At 29.2% G+C, this 22,000-nt stretch overlaps 1 protein-coding gene across 3 annotated transcripts in view; it reads right to left on the bottom strand.

Annotated features, from left to right (window-relative positions):
* The window catches only part of LOC142327425 (DNA repair nuclease APEX1-like), a 41,529-nt gene extending 19,801 nt beyond the window's left edge, over positions 1–21,728 (bottom strand). The window contains exons 1-4 of one of the 3 annotated variants that reach the window (XM_075370472.1): positions 21,513–21,728; positions 13,784–13,978; positions 8,883–9,009; positions 2,205–2,348 (exon numbers count right to left, since the gene is read on the bottom strand). In XM_075370472.1, coding sequence (XP_075226587.1) covers positions 2,205–2,348; positions 8,883–9,009; positions 13,784–13,978; positions 21,513–21,725 — 679 coding nt within the window. In that variant the 5' untranslated portion in view covers positions 21,726–21,728. Of the gene's footprint in view, positions 1–2,204; positions 2,349–8,882; positions 9,010–13,783; positions 13,979–21,453; positions 21,475–21,512 lie in introns of those variants that run through there. The other 2 variants (XM_075370474.1, XM_075370473.1) reach the window with 2 other exon arrangements.
* Positions 21,729–22,000: the final 272 nt, after the last annotated feature.

Genomic DNA, 22,000 nt, shown 5'->3' on the forward strand with positions numbered 1-22,000 from the left:
GAAATTTTAGTACTTTCAACAACTAAACTCGTAAGACTCACAACTAGTTGTCAACTCGTAAGTTGACAACTAAACTCATGAGATCTCACAAGAAATCTCACTTCAATTTAAAAATCAGGACAAAACGTAATAAGAAAAAATGTATAATACAGCAGTTATGTGATGCCACGAATGTAAGAAAGCAAGTTCCTTTAATCTGTGTAAAAACATTTAGTAATAAAAAAATTAATTGATTAAAAAAATTAATTAACTTTCTTTTTAGTAATCAGATACCCAAAATTTAGCCAACTTGATATATAATTATAACAGAATAAAGCAAGCATTAAAACACAGCAACTAGTTAAACGTTTGTACCACAATGTAGACTGCAAAAAAATAATCATCACAATATGGTCCTTATCTTTATAACAGAGTGAAATCAAATGATTTAAATCATTTGCAACTAAAACCACTTAAATCATCAAAATCATAAAATTTAATACAGTCAAGGGATAATATGCTACCACATAACAACTTAATAGGAAAGATATACATATAACAAAGTATACGCCAATTATGTACTAATTAATAGTCATTAACAAACTATCAGCAAGATTTTAAAAGGAGGAAGTTACTTTGTCACAAACATAACATTAGTGATTGAGAAGCACAGTTTTATAAAAGGAAATCCTACTAAAATAGAGTTAATAAAATGTAATTAGAAATTTAAAAAAGAACAACATTTAGAGATATTACTAAGGCATTTCATGACATAATTGATAACGAGTGAAATTATGAGAACCACTTTCTCGAATTATAATAAGCCCACTTTCCCCTAATGTTATACCCAGTTCGCCTATAATCTAATAAGGTACATCCTCACAACTGTAGGCAGTAACTTTTTTAAAATCAAATTTACAAACCCCATAACATTAACCAGCAGACATGATACTAGTAGATAAACAAAAGAATTTCAGAAATTAGCCTAGCCAAACAACAGGTTACAGCAGAAAGAAATAAGATCAGAAAAACATTACAGGTAACTATGCTATTTATATTACTAAACATGCATAAATAAATAAAATAAATTTTTTATTCTATCAGTAGATGATAATACATTATATAGATCACATGTATAAAATAATTTAAAAACAAATATAATAACTACAAAAATTTAATAAATTAAATTAAAAAAAAATTATAAGACAAAATTGAAGTCTATACTGATCATTTAATAAAAAATATATTAAAATAATATAAATAAATATAAAATATATTTTTTTTCTGTAAAATAAATCTTTTTAACTGTATTTTTTTTAAATTACTGGAAAATTTTTCAAATAGTTTGCCAATATATTAAAAATTGTAACAGAGGCACATTACAGCCCTATCTTGTAAGCCGAAGTCGAGTTATACAAAAATAGTTTCATTGTCTGGTTTGGTAAATATGGATAAATTGTTATTTTAAGTGACTACTCTTTTTAGCAAAGACTGCACATTCAAAGATAAATATAAGTTTAACATAATAAATTTTCTACATATCGGTCTACAAGGCTTAAACATATCGGCGCCAGATAATGATCCGACAACCCATTTTTGTATCTTCAAAACTCTGCCTTCTTGAGGAAGTCAAAAGAGATGGCACTGTACAGGACTATATCTAGAAATAATAAATATTTATAATTGATGACTGTTTAAGTGTTTTATTAAGGCGCTTAACATTAAAGTTTAACCAACTTTTAGACAAAGTAAATGAAAAGAAAATTTTATAAGTATCCACATCACAAAAGAAAAAACATAGAGTATTTTAAAAACACAAAATCTTAGTTCAAAAAATTTGTTTATTTAATGATATTTTCCCAAGCATAAACAATGTTATACACAAATAAATCTTTATCATAAAAAACCATAAATTTTCACCAGTTATTTTTTAATGCAAGCTGATAATGGGATTGTGGTAATTCTTTAGCATAATTATGCTAAAATGTTTTTAGAGCAGACTTGTGTCTCACATCAAAAAACATAAAATACTGAAAAAAGGATAACAAAACTATTATAACAAAACTTGTTATAAACATCTTCAATTATGAACAAACCACTTATATAAGTTTTTAAAAATTACATATAACAATGAACAAATGAGTAAAATATAAACAATGAGCAATAAAAACTTTTACAATCCCACAAAATTTCAATAAAGGAAAAATAATTAAATAAATACTCACAAACGGCAACAAAGTAGAATTTTTCATATTCAGCAGTAATTAATCTACCCTCAACATCATATTCTTTTTTACCAATACCATATTTAACTTCAAGAGGTTTTTCTTTAGAATAAACAGCAACTCCTGCATAACCAGCTTTGTCCCCTGTGAACACAATTGATTTAAAAGCGGTATTTACAATACAAATAAAAATCTCAATGTCTTGTTTACACTAATAACTCATAAATGAAAAAGTAAATTTTCTATTGTGGCATTTGTCCCTTTCCACTCTAAATGATATATCTTTATTACTAAGAATAGTTTTTTCTAGTTTTAATTTTTTTTAAGTAAATACAATAAATAAACTTTAAACCACACCAGAAGAGATAAATAAATAAAATAAATAACCTACTAAATAATCATAATTAAAATCTACTTTAGCATACCAGATGCATTGGTCTAATTTATAACAAAACAGACTATATATTTATTTTGTGTCCTAATGTACTGTAATTACAAATGAAATATACACTTTCAATAGATTATATAAAATTTAACTGGTGTATGTGAATACAGTAAATGATGTGGTTTTACAGGGAATTTTTTAAGGTTTATCTTGGTATATCTTTTTTTTTTGTTTAGCCTCTGGTAATTTCCGTTCAGATATTACTTCAGAGGATGAATGAGGATGATATGTATGACTGTAAATGAAATGTAGTCTTGTAAAGTCTCAGTTCGACCATTTCTGAGATGTGTGGTTAACTGAAACCCAACCACCAAAGAACACCTTATATCCATGATCTAGAATTCAAATCTGTATAAAAATAACTGACTTTACTAGGGCTTGAACGCTGGAACTCTCGACTTCCAAATCAGTTGATTTGGGAAGATGCATTAAACACTAGACCAACCCGGTGGGTTTTACGTTGGTATATCTGCTCTGCTGCTGGTAACATGACACATCAGTAAACTGATGTGTCATGTTACCAGTCTGGAAACTCTAATGCAGTAGAGAAAGCTTTTTGTGTGCTTGAATTAGCCAAAACCAACTCTGTTACTGTCATGCAGCGACATTTCAGAACAAAATACAGTAAATCACCACCAATAAGAAAATCAATCTATGGCTAGAATAAACAGTTTCAAAACATAGGGTGTCTGTATAAAAAGAAAAGTGCTGTAAAACCTCAAGTTTCAGAACAAATTGATTGTGTTCGTGAAGTCCATCAAGCCTAAAAATGGGAGGGTGGTGTGGCTACAGAAAGCATCACAAGGTGTCTTCCTCTACAGGGTTGGGATGTGTTTGTGATGTGTATCAACGTAGCCCATGCAAATCGACTACATCAACAAGTTTAGAATTGCAAATTCCCCAACCAACTGTTGAAAAATTCTGCGGAAGAGTCTGAAAATGACACCTTAAAATAACATTTAGTACAAAGTTTAAATGTCAACGATAGTCTTACGTAAACATTTTTGTGTGGAGTTGCAGGAATGTGTTAAAAATGACGATGGCATGTTTCAAAGCTTAATTTTCAGTGATGAATGTACGTTTCAGATTAGTGGAAAGGTTAATAGACGTAACATAAGAATATGGGATACAGAAAATCCAAGAGAAAGTTTACAACATTTATGTGATTCCCCTAAAGTGAATGTTTTTCGCTGTATCTTGTGAAAGGGTATGTAGATCTTCTTTTTTTTTCACAAAATGACAGTAACCGGAGTAATTTATCTTGACATGTTAAAGTGAATGGCTGCTAATGCCTCAACTCGAGGAAGATAGTGACAACTTTGTTTTTGTACAAGATGGCGATCCACCTCACTGGCATTTACAGGTCAGAAATTATCATCTGGGAACGCCTTCCTAGACAAAGGATTGGCCGTGCAAGTAAGGAAAACATGGTGTTTAAGCGTTGGCCACCATGTAGTCGACTTAATGCCGTGTAACTACTTTTTATGGGGTTATGTAAAAGACACAGTTTTTGTACTGCTCTTTTCTGTTGATATCAATGACTTAAAACAATGCATCATAAATGCTGTTGCTACCGTTGACCGGCATATGCTTGCACATTTCTGGGACTACCATGATATCTGTCGTGTTACAAACAGTGCACACATTAAACATTTATAAATAAAAATTTATAAGAATTCTTCTATGTAATCATCTCAACTCTTAAAATATAAATCTTTAATAAACTCTCAAAAATGTATATTTCATTTGTAATCACCCTGAATATTATTCACTATAATTACTCAAAATTCACTAACAGTTTCATTTTTGAAAAAAAATTCATTAAAAAATATTGTTTTAGCGATTATAAAATTCAGTGCTTCCAAATTGCACAACACAACTTACACACCATATAAATTGCCCTTACTCATTTTGTAATTAATACATCAACAAATATTGAACCAACAAATACAAAGCTCAAAGATATTTTTACATCTAAAATTAATATATGATTACATATAACTGTCTCGTAAATAACAATCTTACATCACGAGGTTTACTACTCTGTTTAAAACACTCAAAGTTAACAAAAAAAACATACCTTAAGTCTATTAAACACAAGACAATTAGAAATTTAAAAAACAACATCCTTTAGCGTCCTCTACAGCTACTTAATTCTAACAACATACTCTAAAGGTTATTTTTTTCTTTGTTTAAGTTTAAATTAAGTTTGTTTTTTTTTTTATAGTTAACCTACAAAATATGACTGAGTTGGGCAGTAAACACTTATTCTAAATCCCCAGGTTTTTATCCTTCAAAGCACTTTATTGTTGCCAATTTCATTCCATCAAACATTTCTTAAATTAAAGAGACATTAGCTATTTCATTGTCACCTTCATCATCATCATCATCACCATTGTTTATTATTGTTGAGATTCACCCTTTGCACCATCAGAACAAATATTAACCCTTAACCCTCAAGGCACCAATCTATAATGAAGTCAGAAAGCTCAAGGCCCCAATATATCAGGACTCTAAAGGGCAACATAGCCCATTTTTTAACCATTAGATGGGATGATTATACATCAATGTAAAGCTTAAAACTCTGTGAATATGATGGTAGTGGGTTTTTATATATATATTGATATTTTGTTAAAAAAAAAAACATTGATACTTTTACAGTTTACATTTAGAATCGTGACGGTTGCATTCTGAGTGCGTTGTTGATGTTTTTGTAAAGGTTATGCATTTTCTTTGTTTTAACATTATTTTGTGGTAAATTTGTCCTTTTAGCTATTTCTGAAGATAAATTCCAGTAAATTATTTTTATATTTTGTTTGATTTTTTTTATTCAAATTGTTTTTATTGTAAAACTATGGCTGGATCTAGCTTTAGTATTCATGACATAGAAGACATTTTTGAAGAAAGTGAAAGTGAATAGGAATTATCAAGTCACAGCGGATCAGATGACAAAACTAGTGAGAATATTTCCGCAAGTGATAATGATAACAAATCTGAGGATGAAAGTTATAGAAATACAATTGAACCTGAAAATGACATAGCCTTGTCACATCAATTTTTAGAGCTTTCTAGCCCAAAACATATGCCCGTAATTATTCTGATCCAATTAATTATTTTTATTTGTTATTTACAACTTATTGTGAAAGAAACAAATAGGTCTGCTGAACAACATCTGAATAAAAAAAAAGATAGGTTATCTGGACTGAACAAACAGTGGATAAATAAAACTGAATCTGAAATAAAAGATTTCATTGCTTGCGTACTGAATATGGGATAAACAGAAAGCCAACCCTAAAATGATACTGGAATAGTCTCATCTCAGGCTACACCTTGGTTTGGAAAAATGTTTTCCACACATAGATTCACTAATTTTTTATTTTTTCCCATCCAGTCAATAGTGAAACTTGTCCAACAAGATTACAGTCCCATGCTAATAATGAATTCCACCACCATTATATACCACATGAACAAATAAGTATTGATGAAAGTTTAATAGGCGAGTCACACAACATTACTATAAATAATATTTACCTAACAAAAAATCACCATCATTGCGAGATAAAATTTTAGAGATTATGACATGTTAGTAATTATTGTTTAGGATTTTTTCACCTACAAAAGTTGAAAAAGGAATAAAGATAAAACTGAAATCAGTACACTTGGTCTTGGTTATTTTGTAGTAAAAAAAATGCTAACATGTGCCATAATATAGATAAAGGCTACCATATTTATGTTACCTTTGCAAATCTATATGAGTGTGGTACCTATATCACAGGCACTGTTAGAAGAAACATACAATTTTTACTACAACAATTCAAAAGAAAATTTGCTATTGCGAAAAACAATATTTTCATTCTGGGCCACGGCTTGCTTGTGCTTAAGAGAGAAAAATCTCAAACAGCCCCTTCTCTACTTGATAAAAGTAAATGCTTAGCAAGAGATGTAGATGTAACTGTTCAACGAAAGCATGAAGCTGATTCAAAACCAGAAATTATACACAACAATAAATGGAGTGGAATTGATACATCCGACATGATGTTGCATAGATATTTGGGTGAAAGAAAGTCTATGGGTTACTGGAAGAAGGTGACATTTAATGTTATGGGTAGATTGCTTCTCAACTCGTTCATTTTGTATAACGAACATAATGCTAGTACAAAGATTAAATCACGGCTTGCTTTCATGATAAATATCATTGAAACTTTGGGAAATGAATGGTTGCAAATGAATAGTGTTCCGGAAGATCCTCATGATTACCCTGGATTGAGAAAATTGACAGAAAGAAAGGAATCAAAGTGTTGTGTTTGTAATAAGGAAGGGAGGTTGCAAAAACTATCTGCAATCGATGCAACAAAGGACTATACGGAGAATGCTTTCTGAAGCATAAGTGTTGGAAGTACCAGGAATTAGTAAAAATCATGTAACTTTGTAAATATTGTACATAATTCAGTAATTTTTTATTTCATTTTATTCGTAAAATATCATACTTTTAAGAAAAAATAAATGTAAAATCATAAATTTATCAGTTGCATTTTAATTTTATGATAAAATTTATAATTTTAAATTTTGTGAAGTAATTTTAGTGAATAAACTTTTTCAGTATTTCAATGGACCAATATAGTACATTGGAAGCATGCTTACCATTATCATCATGTTTTTTGAGTAATAGGAAATTTTTCATTACTTTTGCATGCATACTATTTTTTTTATGAAAGACTATTTAGATGAAAGGCTGAGACAAGACATAAATCAATGTAACATTAGTTTACACTCCAATGATGAAAAATATACACAGAATCTAAGTATAATTTTTACATGAAACTTAATGAAGAGCAGAAGTTACACAAATATTTTACGCCTTTAATCAATTTATGCTAGCATATAATTCACTACATTGAGAAATTTCGAGAATATTATTCTCTTCCTGATATGTATTAAAAACAATTACACAACATATTTTACCATTTAAAGTTTTTATTTTTGTTACCTTATATATAAAAACATTTAATAAAATTCAAATAAAATAAATAGATCTGATAATACAAATGTTCAATAACATTTATTTACATTCACTCACATAATATTAACTAAACATTTATTAAATATTCTATGTTTATAAAAGTATTTTTTTAATTAATGCTAATGCTGTAATACAAGTCAGCTGACGGTTACATTGTGTAAACAAGCATTTTTTGTAGACTTTAAAAAAGTTTCTTTCGAAAAATTCTTGCATAACGGTCATTTAACATTTAAACTGAACATACAATCTACTTTAATAAACAAATAAATTATAATGCGTTCAAATTAATAATTTCCAATAATACAAGGCACCCCACACAATTTTACTAAAGGCATACTTTTATGATGCCGGGATATTTCTGGCAATTTTATTAAGGAATTAGAAATATATGTATATATATATATATATATTCATTGCTTACCTCATAATATTTAAAAAATTGATTTTTTTCTTATTTACTAAGATGCAAAATATACTAAAAAAAAAGAATTATTAGCATAAAAAAATTAAGTTAAAATTAAATTTATTGTCTCTCCAGAGTTTCAAGTAATTGATCACATTAAACATTTATGAAACATTACACTGATACAATAAAGGGTACTTAACTTATGCTTGCTTCGCTCCCCCTAGTCAAATTAAGTATGGTTAGATTATGTTTATAATTTTACTTATTTATTCTGTTACATCAATATAGCATTTCAGTGGCGCCATCTGAGAAGTAACTACCTAACTACAGACGTAGATCGCCTACTACATTAATACCCAATAAAATAATGTCTAAGCTATACATGAAAATTATCAACACATATGTGCCAGATAGAAGTCAATTATTGTACTACTTATAGCTAGCTATTATCATGAAAGTTAAAAAATAATCAAGTTTTAGGAAACACATTTTCAATAATAAATTAAGCACTTATCAGCAACACTTCCTGAATTACAGAAAGAAAGTAACGTCAGAAACTAATAAAATAAAAGGTTAAATTAAACAATTTACAACAAAAATATTGATTTATAGATCAGTAAAATGTGATATAATTAGATGTGATGAGAATCAACATAACTACATCATTTAAATGGTTTACACAAAATTACAGTTTCCCTTAATATGAACATAAATTATAAGTAATAAAAACATAAAATAAAGCATGAAAGTAATAATTGAATTAAACCTATGTTTTTAAAAATAAACCAAAAATTAACAACCACCTACCACTCAGAAAATATCTGTGATAACCAGGAACCTTAACATCAGATGGAAGTTTATCATCAGGGCATTTAGTTTCCTGAAGACAATATATATCCGCATTTTCGTGTTTAATGTAATCAGCAAAACCTTTCTAAAAATAAATAAAAATTGACAGAAATAAAAACAACAGATACAAATAATACAATATAGTTAGAGCATTCTGTAAAACCTTTAATCAATAAAATTATTAAAATTATAAAGGTTTTCTAAAAAAAAACCCAGAAGAGTTGGCAGAAAGTGATCTGAAGAATATAAACAACTGCAGTTACAGAAAATCAAAGAATACTGGACCAAACACAAAACTGAATTATCCAAAAACAAGAAACTAAGGAAGTGACTATTCTATCTATGTTCATTAACATTGCCTCTTAAGGAATTATTAAAAAATAAAAATGATAATAAAAATACAGACATAAAATACATTGAAAGTAAACATAATGGTCTTCTAGAAAAATAGCGACAATGACAAAATAACATTATGTAACCCAACCTAATGGACAAATATTAAAAATTTCATCATCTGATTTTATGTTATAAATCACCTGTGTAATTTAAAATTATTAATTATTATTACACATCTTTGTTTAAGAACAGAAGATTGTTTCATTGTAGTTCTTAATTTACTGAAAAAACCAATGCCGTATATATACAGAAATGGACTTTCTGCTTCAAAGAAATTTGCTTTTTTTTATAAAAAACAACAGTTTCGCAAATTCCAGGTAAATATTTGAGCAACTGCTTTAGAAAAATGTCAACCTAAAATGTAGTAAATAGTTTTTAACACATGGCAGAGGATTAATACCAGTAACCAGGATTAGTTTACTAACTGTCATTTTCAAAACGCTATGTCACTAACAATTTCTTCGTTTTTGAGAAAAGGGCTGTGTGGAGGATGGTTAAACAACTCTCATTTGAAACTGTCGATCTGGCATTGAGTGCATACTGCAGTATACAGAGGAGTGTTATCATCAAGAAAAACAGTGTCTGAACTCCACACACCACGTCATTTGTTTTGTGTGGCCTGTCTCAATTTTTTCAACACTTCAAAGTGAGTTTCAGCATATTTTCAGTTCAGGGCTATTAAAAAATTAACTTCTGGTCATCAGTATTACAAGGAGTTGAAAAACTGTATTTCTACCTGGCTTAATCACAGGTGGCAGAGTTTTATGACGAGGGTATTTAAAAACATGTTTACAGATATGACAATGCCTTAATATTGACTGCAATTATGTAGAAAAGTAGATATAAGATGTGTATAATATTTTTTTTTATCAATTGGTGTTTTTTTAATAAAAAATTGGAAATTAAAAAAAAATACATATTAAATAATAGACAGTATATACAATAATAAATAATAAACAACCTATAAGCATTCCATATAAGAAAAAAAAGATTGTTACAAAGCTCTTACCAGTTCGATTTCATTTATTAAACAAGGAATAATCATAAGAATTGTAGTATTCTGTAAATGTGATATGTATTACATATAAATGAAATTGAATTCTTTTTTTTGCTTATTATATGAAATGCTTAAACATTGTTTATTATCTTTTATTGTATATCTATTGTCTATTACATATATTTAACATGTATTTTTTTAAAGAAAAATCTAAAAAATTAATAATAAATTTTGATAATAGAAATGTAGTGTCTAAACCTTTTTGATATCAGTATAATTTTGTTAAAAACAGTTTTATTTATATTACAGAAATTTTTGTTTTTTGAGCAGAAGAAATGATATCTGCAAGACTCTTACCGTACAGTTTATAATTTAATTGTAATTTTTTTTGATAACACTGCATTTTTATTAGATTCTTTTATTTTTTTTACGAATTATTGATAGTTATCTTATGTATTTATTATTAAAATATATTGTCTTAGAACAAACAAATTGAATTTAACAGTCAATTTTTTTTATTGATAGTCATATCATTCACTTCATACCATATTTTTCCTTTTTTAATAAAACTAGTATAATGACCTTTACGAACTGAAAATCCATGATGTAATTTTGCACTTATAACTTTGTAAGTGCAACCCTCGATTTTTATCGTTAAATTCGATTTTACCAATCAAATTAATTTCTGTGATGTAATTTTGCACTTATAACTTTGTAAGTGCAACCCTAGATTTTTATCGTTAAATTCAATTTTACCAATCAAATTAATTTCTGTTTTATTTATTCCTTTCTTAATAAAACTAGTATAATCTTTTGTAAACTCATACTTTTATTATTTTTTTTAAAGAAATGATTGGAATTAAAAATTGTTTCACCTTCAGTACTTTCATTTACATAACAGTGTTTACTATTAAAACAAGCTGTTATATTTAACAAGCAATTAATATTTTCTTTTAAACTGTATTATTTCAAGTACATTACCAAGTTTTTGTATGCTAGCCAGTACTATCAAGTACTGCTACCTAGTGGCATGATCTATAAAGGTACATTAAAAATAATGAATAAAATTACATATTCAAGTCCCACAATTCATTAAATGAAAAAAAAAAAGTTGTCTTAAAATTCTAGGTATTTTTTGAAAGTATTCTTTATTACTAATCTAACTGAACTGAAATATAATGTTTTCAGGCTTATTTTTTATTTCCATTTTCATTTCACTGTTAGGTTGGATCATGTTTAGAACAGTAAATATAGTTTGTTGACTTTGTTGCCTCTTATCAATGAAGTTCTAATCACATTTACACAAAAAGTACGCACATTAAAGAAAATTATAAATGTTCTTTTCATAATACTCAACATAAGATAGCAGCTTTAACTGTGATTGTTACAGAGCAAACAAAGTATCATTTGAGCTAGCTAGAATAAACAGAATATAGAGTTAATGCTGTAGGACTCTCTCTCCTTCAAGCCAATGAAGTATTACCACGTCTATTCATTAAATATCTAGCATATTGTTGATATTTAACTACACTAAAAAAAAAGAAAGCCATTTTCTAAAGTTTTCTATAAGAACATTAAATCTTAAATTTTGTTCAAGAGAAGGGATAGGCTTCCAATTAGTTCATGGTTCATCCTAGTCTATCTTTCTTGAGATAGATTTTATCGTATCAACCCTGCACGAGGGTATGCATTTAACTAAGGCAGGCAATCTAAGTTAAAAGTTTCAATTGCTTACATTTTTTTAAGCTAACATTACATTATTGATTGCCTAAAATGGTGCTTTTTATTTTTGTATATTTTTTTTACATATACAGGAAAAAGTATTAATTTGACAATGTTTGATAAGTATTGTTTTTTTCATTAATTATTACTTATATAGGACTTTATATTATTCCCCTCGTTGTCAAATAATGATAACAATTAAAACATTGAATAGATCAACAAATTTTAAGTGATTTTTTATGAATGGTTTTCAACTGCTTTATTAATTTTCAATGTAACTAAAAAATTTGATAATGATAAAAATTAATAGATAGATGTATGTATATGTTAAAAAAATCAAAATCTTTTCTTTTTTTTGTCGAAAAACACTTTTGTGTTATCATCACCCGGTGTTCGGCTCCATATTTTATTTATTTATATTTATGATATATTGCTCGTTCTCTTCTTTTTTACAGCTGTATATTTACTTAGCCTAAGTACAGTTAATGTTAATATATGCATTTCATTAAGATTATTGTATTGTTCTCTTTTCATGTTCATCTTATCTCATTAAAACATGATATAACAATGTAAAAATATAATTAAATATGTAAAAATATAAATAAAGAACATTAAACAATTATTTGAACAAGTGAATCGGTGCGGTACTTACGTATTAACACCACCGCAGCTACAGCTGCTGTTTAGGTTATATTAACTTTGTGTACTGAAAAATCGTATGTATATCAATTAACCTACACTCGCTTCGCTCGCTAACCTCTTGCGTATTAACACCACTGCAGCTACAGCTTTATTTAAAAACAAAGTAATCAGTCGGATTTCGGTGAATTAACATTAATTGGATATCGGTGGTATAACATTAAGGTTATATTATTAAGTTGTATATATTATACATATTTAATGTTAATTATAAGAGGTTAGCGAGTGAAACGAGCGTAGGTTATTTTGATATACGTATGATTTGTCAGTACACGAAGTCAACATAACCTAAACAGCAGCTGTAGCTGCGGTGGTGTTAATACATAAGTACCATCAGTGCATTTATTTAATGTAAAGTTATTATGTAGATTACAGTAATTAGAATAGTAGGCATGATTGCGGACACTATTTGACTCACAATTTTGTGAACACCCGGGTCAAATAGTAACAAGAAAGCCCCCTCTTGGATATAAAATATTAATTAAAGATGGAACTAAGATGAAAACTAAAATAATAAAAGAAACTTCACCATTAGGATAAAATATGTAACATGAATAACAAAATAAAATTTACAGTTCATTATCATTAAATCTAACTAAATATATTGATTCTTCTTAAAGTAACAATAATCAGTCTAGAACATTCTTATAATTTCCTAGAATGTGCCGAATGTTCTTCGGTAATTTAAATTTCCAATGTAAGGCCATGTAACATATGCAGTTCAAAAGGATGTGATGAACAGCAGCAATCACATCATTGGTTTTCTGCCAACATCAAGTATACATGAGTAGCTCTGGTATGTCATAATCACATTCGGCACAGGTATATCACAATCAAAATGGTTGTAAGAGATCCTAACATGAGGTCCCTTAAAATTAAAAGGCTACTCTTAATATAACCACCCTATGCCAAGCTTACTAAGGAATTGTGAAATTAAATAGTTTTGTAACTTCTTTACTGAGCCAAATACAATGGTATAATAAATCATTATTCTCATAGCAAGCAACACATTTACATTAAATAGTTATCAGAATTGTCTAATTACCTTAACACATGCACGAAGTCCTGCCACATTCCACGAAGATATTTTCAAATTATAAGTCTTCCCATCTTCTGTTGTTCTTTCACATTTATCAAAATCTGTTTTTGAAAAATCTGTAGTTGAAGGAGTTTTCATTTCCTTTGTTGCAGGTTCATCTACATTTTTTTCTTTTTCATCTCTTGCTCTTTTCTTACCTTTCTGTTAAAAAAAATGAAGAAAAATAATGTAAATATTAGTTTATTACAAGCAGTATCCTTCAGATTTCCCATTTACCTCAAATAATGAAATCAACTCCAGACATTAAACATAGAGTTGCCTTAAACTAGGCAATTCATTTAATTTCTCTCTTTTTCTCCTAATAGTACGACAGCACTGGTATGTAAGATCACAGTCTGACCTCAGTAATGGGTGCAAAGTGTACTTTTTTTTTTCTTCAGTCATTTGACTGGTTTGATGCAGCTCTTCAAGATTCCCTATCTAGTGCTAGTCGTTTCATTTCAGTATACCCTCTACATCCTACATCCCTAACAATTTGTTTTACATATTCCAAACGTGGCCTGCCTACACAATTTTTCCCTTCTACCTGTCCTTCCAATATTAAAGCGACTATTCCAGGATGCCTTAGTACATGGCCTATAAGTCTGTCTGTTCTTTTAACTATATTTTTCCAAATGCTTCTTTCTTCAGAAATCCACCCCTCTGATTTTTAACATTCTCCTATAGCACCACATTTCAAAAGCTTCTAATCTTTTCTTCTCAGATACTCCGATTGTCCAAGTTTCACTTCCATATAAAGTGACACTCCAAACATACACTTTCAAAAATCTTTTCCCGACATTAAAATTAATTTCTGATGTAAACAAATTATATTTCTTACTGAAGGCTCGTTTAGCTTGTGCTATTCGGCATTTTATATCGCTCCTGCTTCGTCCATCTTTAGTAATTCTACCTCCATAATCTTTTCTCCTCCTATTTTCACATTCAGTGGTCCATCTTTGTTATTTCTACTACATTTCATTACTTTTGTTTTGTTCTTGTTTATTTTCATGCGATAGTTCTTGCGTAGGACTTCATCTATGCCGTTCATTGTTTCTTCTAAATCCTTTTTACTCTCGGCTAGAATTACTATATCATCAGCAAATCGTAGCATCTTTATCTTTTCACCTTGTACTGTTACTCTGAATCTAAATTGTTCTTTAACATCATTAACTGCTAGTTCCATGTAAAGATTAAAAAGTAACGAAGATAGGGAACATCCTTGTCGGATTCCCTTTCTTATTACGGCTTCTTTCTTATGTTCTTCAATTGTTACTGTTGCTGTTTGGTTCCTGTACATGTTAGCAACTGTTCTTCTATCTCTGTATTTGAACCCTAATTTTTTTAAAATGCTGAACATTTTATTCCAGTCTAAGTTATCGAATGCCTTTTCTAGGTCTATAAACGCCAAGTATGTTGGTTTGTTTTTCTTTAATCTTCCTTCTACTATTAATCTGAGGCTTAAAATTGCTTCCCTTGTCCCTATACTTTTCCTGAAACCAAATTGGTCTTCTCCTAACACTTCCTCCACTCTCCTCTCAATTCTTCTGTACAGAATTCTAGTTAAGATTTTTGATGCATGACTAGTTAAACTAATTGTTCTGTATTCTTCACATTTATCTGCCCCTGCTTTCTTTGGTATCATTACTATAACACTTTTTTTGAAGTCTGACGGAAATTCCCCTTTTTCATAAATATTACATACCAGTTTGTATAATCTATCAATCGCTTTCTCACCTGCACTGCGCAGTAATTCTACAGGTATTCCGTCTATTCCAGGAGCCTTTCTGCCATTTAAATCTTTTAATGCTCTCTTAAATTCAGATCTCAGTATTGTTTCTTCCATTTCATCCTCCTCAACTTCCTCTTCTTCCTCTACAACACCATTTTCTAATTCATTTCCTCCGTATAACTCTTCAATATATTCCACCCATCTATCGACTTTACCTTTCGTATTATATATTGGTTGTACAATCTTTGTATAACACATTATTAGGTTTTAATTTATGTACCCCAAAATTTTCCTTAACTTTCCTGTATGCTCAGTCTATTTTACCAATGTTCATTTCTCTTTCCACTTCTGAACACTTTTCTTTAATCCACTCTTCTTTCGCCAGTTTGCAGTTCCTGTTTATAGCATTTCTTAATTGCCGATAGTTCCTTTTACTTTCTTCATCACTAGCATTCTTATATTTTCTACGTTCATCCATCAGCTGCAATATATCGTCTGAAACCCAAGGTTTTCTACCAGTTCTCTTTATTCCGCCTAAGTTTGCTTCTGCTGATTTAAGAATTTCCTTTTTAACATTCTCCCATTCTTCTTCTACATTTACTACCTTATCTTTTTTACTCAGACCTCTTGCGATGTCCTCCTCAAAAATCTTCTTTACCTCCTCTTCCTCTAGCTTCTCTAAATTCCATCGATTCATCTGACACCTTTTCTTCAGGTTTTTAAACCCCAATATACATTTCATTATCACCAAATTATGGTCACTATCAATGTCTGCTCCAGGGTAAGTTTTGCAGTCAACGAGTTGATTTCTAAATCTTTGCTTAACCATGATATAATCTATCTGATACCTTGCAGTATCGCCTGGCTTTTTCCAAGTGTATATTCTTCTATTATGATTTTTAAATTGGGTGTTGGCAATTAGTAAATTATACTTTGTGCAAAACTCTATAAGTCGGTCCCCTCTTTCATTCCTTTTGCCCAGCCCGTGAAATACTCCATACTCTTGAAATACTCCACTCTCCTCCCTATCTTCTTGTTCATGCAAAGTGTACATACAGTTAATAATAAATGATGTACAGTTACTTCCAAAAAGACAGTTCAATATGTTAAATTTCACTGGCAAATGTAGTTCATTATGCTTTTATAATATAATCAATAGTACGGATTTGTCCCCAGCATTCTCAGTCAGCTTGCCTACAAGTGATTTTTATTTCTGTGGTATTTGAAAGGAGGAATTTACAATAGAAACCTATTCAAGCAAATTAAGAAAAGACTTCAGGTTCTCGATCTTTCCAAACTTCAACAACTAAACATCAATAAGAATTAACAAAATGTACATAGATGGTCAATTAAGTAACTTTGAGCATCTATTGTAAAAAGTGAAATGGATATTAATTTATTTTTCAATGGCCTATAACGAAAAAAAAATTAGATTTTAGATTCAATATTTTGTTTAATTTTACAACCAGATATAAGATATCAAACTAGGCAAAACATTAACATAAATCAAATATTGAAAGAAAAAATGTACTTTTTAGTCATTAAGAGTCATGTGTTTATGTTTGCAGGTATACAATATATAAAATAACAATTAACTCTAGCACTAACAAGATTCTTTTTAACCTAAAAAAAATTGTACAATTTTATGTAAGAATGTACATTTGTTAATACATTATCTGATTAAGAACAAACATACAATATCTGATATTAGGACAAATTTAAAAGTACTGGAAATTAAAAAATATATGAATACAAATATTACAGGATTATACATTTTAGAAAGATAGTCTTGGACTAGTTAAAAACAGCCTGTCTTACACGTTCCACGTTCTCCGGAGTTCGAACTGTGCGACGTGATCCCGGTGACTGCCTTTTCATTAGACTACCTCCACTACGAAGGGCATTAACCCATCGCAAAATGGTGTTCCGGCTCAGTATATCTCCATGCCGAGTAACGTTAAACCTTCGACGAAAGAGACGTTGAACTTCCGCAACTGATTCGCAGCTCCGCACAAAACTATCATACACGAAAACGCATGCTCTACATTCCAGAGGCATTAGATGGCAACAGGCATAAACATATATATATATATAAACATAAAAATAAATTTAATACAATCAATCTTCAGGCTTAATATGAGGATGACAGGATTTCAAAAGCTGTAGTAGCTGGCACCACCATCTATTTTGATAGTGATGTATAATTTAATATATTTCAATTGGTATAGTAAAGTAAGTTCAGTTGAATGGACAACATGCATAACTGTTTTACTTAAAATTATTTTATCTTAATTTAAATTTTTGATTTTTAATTTCAATTTGATTTTATGCCTTGATGTCATATTTTCACGTATGTAAACATTTTTACTTTAATTTCATTTTGAATGTTAATTTAAATTAATTTTTCACATTTTTAAATTTTGTTTTAATTTTTAATTTAACTGAAAAAAATTAAAAAAAAAAAAAAAGAATAAAGGTTTTAAATTTTAAATACGTGCATGTTATGTTTTTATATTTTACGAAGTTTGTAATGTAATTTGAGATGAATATAAAATGCAGCTGATGAAACGAGTAAATGAAAATGAAATGAGTAAACGAAAGTGCTTCTGCATATTTGTAGTGGAATAAGATGTCATCCATTTTTTTTATCCTGTTTAACGTCCGGGAATCACTATCAGGTATTACTTCAGAGGATGATATGTATGAACGTAAGTGAAGTGCAGAATTGTACAGTCTTAGGTCAACCATTTCTGAGATGTGTGGTTAATTGAAACCCAACCATCAAAGAACACCAGTATCCACGATCTAGTATTCAAATCCATATAAAAGTTACTAACTTTACTCGGATTTGAGAGTTGGACTCTCAACTTCAAATTTAGCTGATTTGTGAAAACACATTCACCACTAGACCAACCTGCTGGGTTAAGGTAAGTCATCTTACTCTTTATTTAATCTATACTTTTGGTTGATCTAATAAAATTAATATATATATATATATATATATATACAGAGTGGTGCACAATAAGTTGACACATTTGAATTACATATTTATTTTTAAATTTAATATTATTATTACTTAATAATATGAATATTCTTGCATATGAAAAAGAATATTTGTGGAAAATATTTTTACTGTATGTCATGTTCAATATGGCCAGCATTATGCCTAAAAACCTCTTCAAGGTGAATGTGTACATTTCTGATGACTCTGTAACACAAGTCCTCTTGAATCTCTTCACACAACTGAACTACTCGCACACGCATTTCCATACGATTTGCAGGTCTTAACAAAAAAAAAAGGTTCTTTCAAATATCACTGTAAAAAAGGTCACAAGAATTTAAATCCGGGCTCAAACATGGCCAAAAGAAACCTCTGTTGTGGCAGAACAGATAGCGATTTGAAATTATACGATTACCAAAAACTGAATTTAAAAAATCCAACACAATATTAGAGGTGTGAGGGATTGCATTTCTTGTACAAACCAAGTATCTATAGACAACTCAGCCACAACCAGTTTGGGTAGAAAATCATTCTTTAACATATCCAAATAGTATTTAGAATTAAATGTATCATCGACAAACACTAGCCTTATAAATCTGTGACTGATTAAAGTTGCCCAAACTACCTAACCTTGCTTTAGGCCGATGTTGTTGTTCTTCATGCACGATTTGTAATACTGCTATCACCCAAAAGGGGAAATTTTGTTTTAACAATCCCATCAATATTAAAATAGGCCTCATCTGAAAACCCAGTGCTGAACAGAATATAATTTTTCATCTTTTCCTTTTAACCACTGTGCAAACTCCAATCTTTTTTGCTTATTGGTTGTTTGACTTATGCAGAGCATTTGTATGTAAACTGTTGAGATCACAGTGTAACATTCTTTATACTGTATGACTTACATTCCCATTTCTCATGAAGCTCACCAAGTAGACTTTCCCAGACTACGCAGCAAGGCAACTCTATGTGCTTTGATATTTTCTGGAGAACAAACAGGAACTGTTTTTGGTCATTTCTCTTGTTTTATGTTGCCTTCTTCCTTAAATTTTAGAAAATGGTGTTTCTTGGTGGAGTTCATCAAGTGTTAAAATAAACTCAAAATTATAGCTGAGTCATTACAACACTTTTTCATTCAACATAAAGAAGCACAACTTTAGCGCGCTGTGAATTAAATAAACATCAATGATTGGCTACAGCTCAATAATAACTAATGTGCTGCGAAATCAGAAACAAATACAGAGACTAGGAGGCATCTACCAGTATTTTTAAGATGCACAATGTAAAACACCAGGTAAAAATTTATTTATAATTGACTTTATAAATGTGTCAACTTATCATGAATGATCCTGTATATATATATATATATATATATATATAAACAGACACACAGAACTGTTTTTTCATTTAATAAATATAGCTTCAAAACATTTCTATTAAATCAAATTCTTTTTAAAAATCAGGTACTTTCTTATTTCAAATACATCAGACAGAACTAAAATCTAGACTGCATATTTTGTTGCTCTTTAAAGTAGATTGAAATACTGCAGGGTGTGTCATTGTGCTAATCATTATTAGTCACAAGATGACTAATAATCTTCTAATATCTATTGCTAGAAACATATTTACCATGAATCCATGTAATATTCATCATTATCAGAATAATGTCGAATATACAAGTCAGCATATTCACTGGCTAAATTTCATCTGCCCTACAAATATCAGTAATAAGCCGCAAATAGGACATTATTCTACATAAACTAACCGCATATAGGCTGAGTGTTTTAGATACAGAAATTAAAAGTCAAAAACAAACTACTCTTTAAAAATCTGTTCATTAAATCATTAACAAGCCATTATTTAAATTGTTCAACATGAAAACCCATTTTATTGTAAATTTTTTTCTTAAAATCTAATAACAAATGGCCATTTTAACAACAAATACTGTTGCCATAACAGAGAACCCTAATCAAATTTATCTTTTGATAAATATTTAACTTAACCAACCACACAGAAAGAGTTTGCATTAGCTTATGGTGGGAAATCTGAGTAGGAAGTGGTTTAGATAGTGGTTAGATTTTTAAGCTAACTCCAATACTTTGAATGATACTGCTAAGAACAATAACAGTCGTTTACACTCGTGAACACAAACACTGTTACGAAATACTAGTTTTGTAATGTTTTTTAAGTACTGATTATTTGTTAATTAATGTTCATTAATTTGTCTTCTTTTACATGTTTACTTTTTAATAAGCATTATTTCCCCAGTACCTGGTTTGATGTTAGTTTTAACAAGGTAAATGGACGTGTAGTATTACATTTTAATTAACATTTTTTTAATTCTATTTTAAGATTTTCTGTCTCCCACTCAGACAAGTCCCAGTAGTGTACTTGACTGTACCTCAGATATTTTACAGGCATGACATATGTAAATCAACTGGGACAGAGTAAATAGATTAATTCACACCCTGTTCAACTCTGTTGGGGATGAGTTGTATCATAAATAAGTCACTCTGACTAATTTATGATACAACAATGTCATAACTGTATTGTAACTTTATAACTAAATTCTCACTTCAGATTAACTATAATTCCTCACTTTCAGAAATGAATTAAGATTAACTAGTTACATATTAATGCTAGGCATATTTTCTTTGAAAGTTTTAAATCTTGTTTAAAAAAAAAAATTAATGACATACATGTACACTAAAAAAAAAATGGACTTTCATATCTTTGCAAATGGTACAGTACAGCAGGTATTCAAGTACAATCCATTATAATTGAAGTTATAACTGTACCAAAAGTGCATTAACTACAAAAAAAGACGCTAACATTTTTTAATTAAATTATAAAATGGGTATCTATTTTGAAAATGTATAAAAATACACTAATCAATAAAGTCTTTACCATGATTAGCGACGATTAAACTAAAAACACCTCAGTTATTAAGCAACAGTACAACTAACCTCTCCCGTTTTCGAGCTCATTGTTCTAAAGGTGTTACACAAATACGAATGTTCTTTATAAAAGCAAAAATCTGGATTGTGAGAATCTAAAAATATTCTTAACAAACTTCTATAATAAGGTTTACCGACAGTAAATTCAAACATACAATTTACAAAATAAGAAGATATCACAAAGCAAAGTAACATCAACCGTAGCAAGTGCGAATCGCGCATCACTTGCCGGCAAATCGTTGGCTACAATCAGGTTGGTAAACGAAATTTTACAATCATAAAAATTCTTTGTGATTCACAGGTTTTAATTTATAAAACTCTCCTGTTATCCTCTGAATCAATGAATAAATTTATAATTTAACGAAATTAATTACAATTAAATTATTAGGATTATAAGATTGCTTTACAATAACATATAATTTTATATTTATATTGATTTTTAATATAAATGTACAAAATATTATTTAATAATAATATTATCAAATTAATATTTATTT

The sequence above is a fragment of the Lycorma delicatula genome, chromosome 7 (genome assembly GCF_047948215.1).
Source record: "Lycorma delicatula isolate Av1 chromosome 7, ASM4794821v1, whole genome shotgun sequence".
Lineage (NCBI taxonomy): Eukaryota > Metazoa > Arthropoda > Insecta > Hemiptera > Fulgoridae > Lycorma > Lycorma delicatula.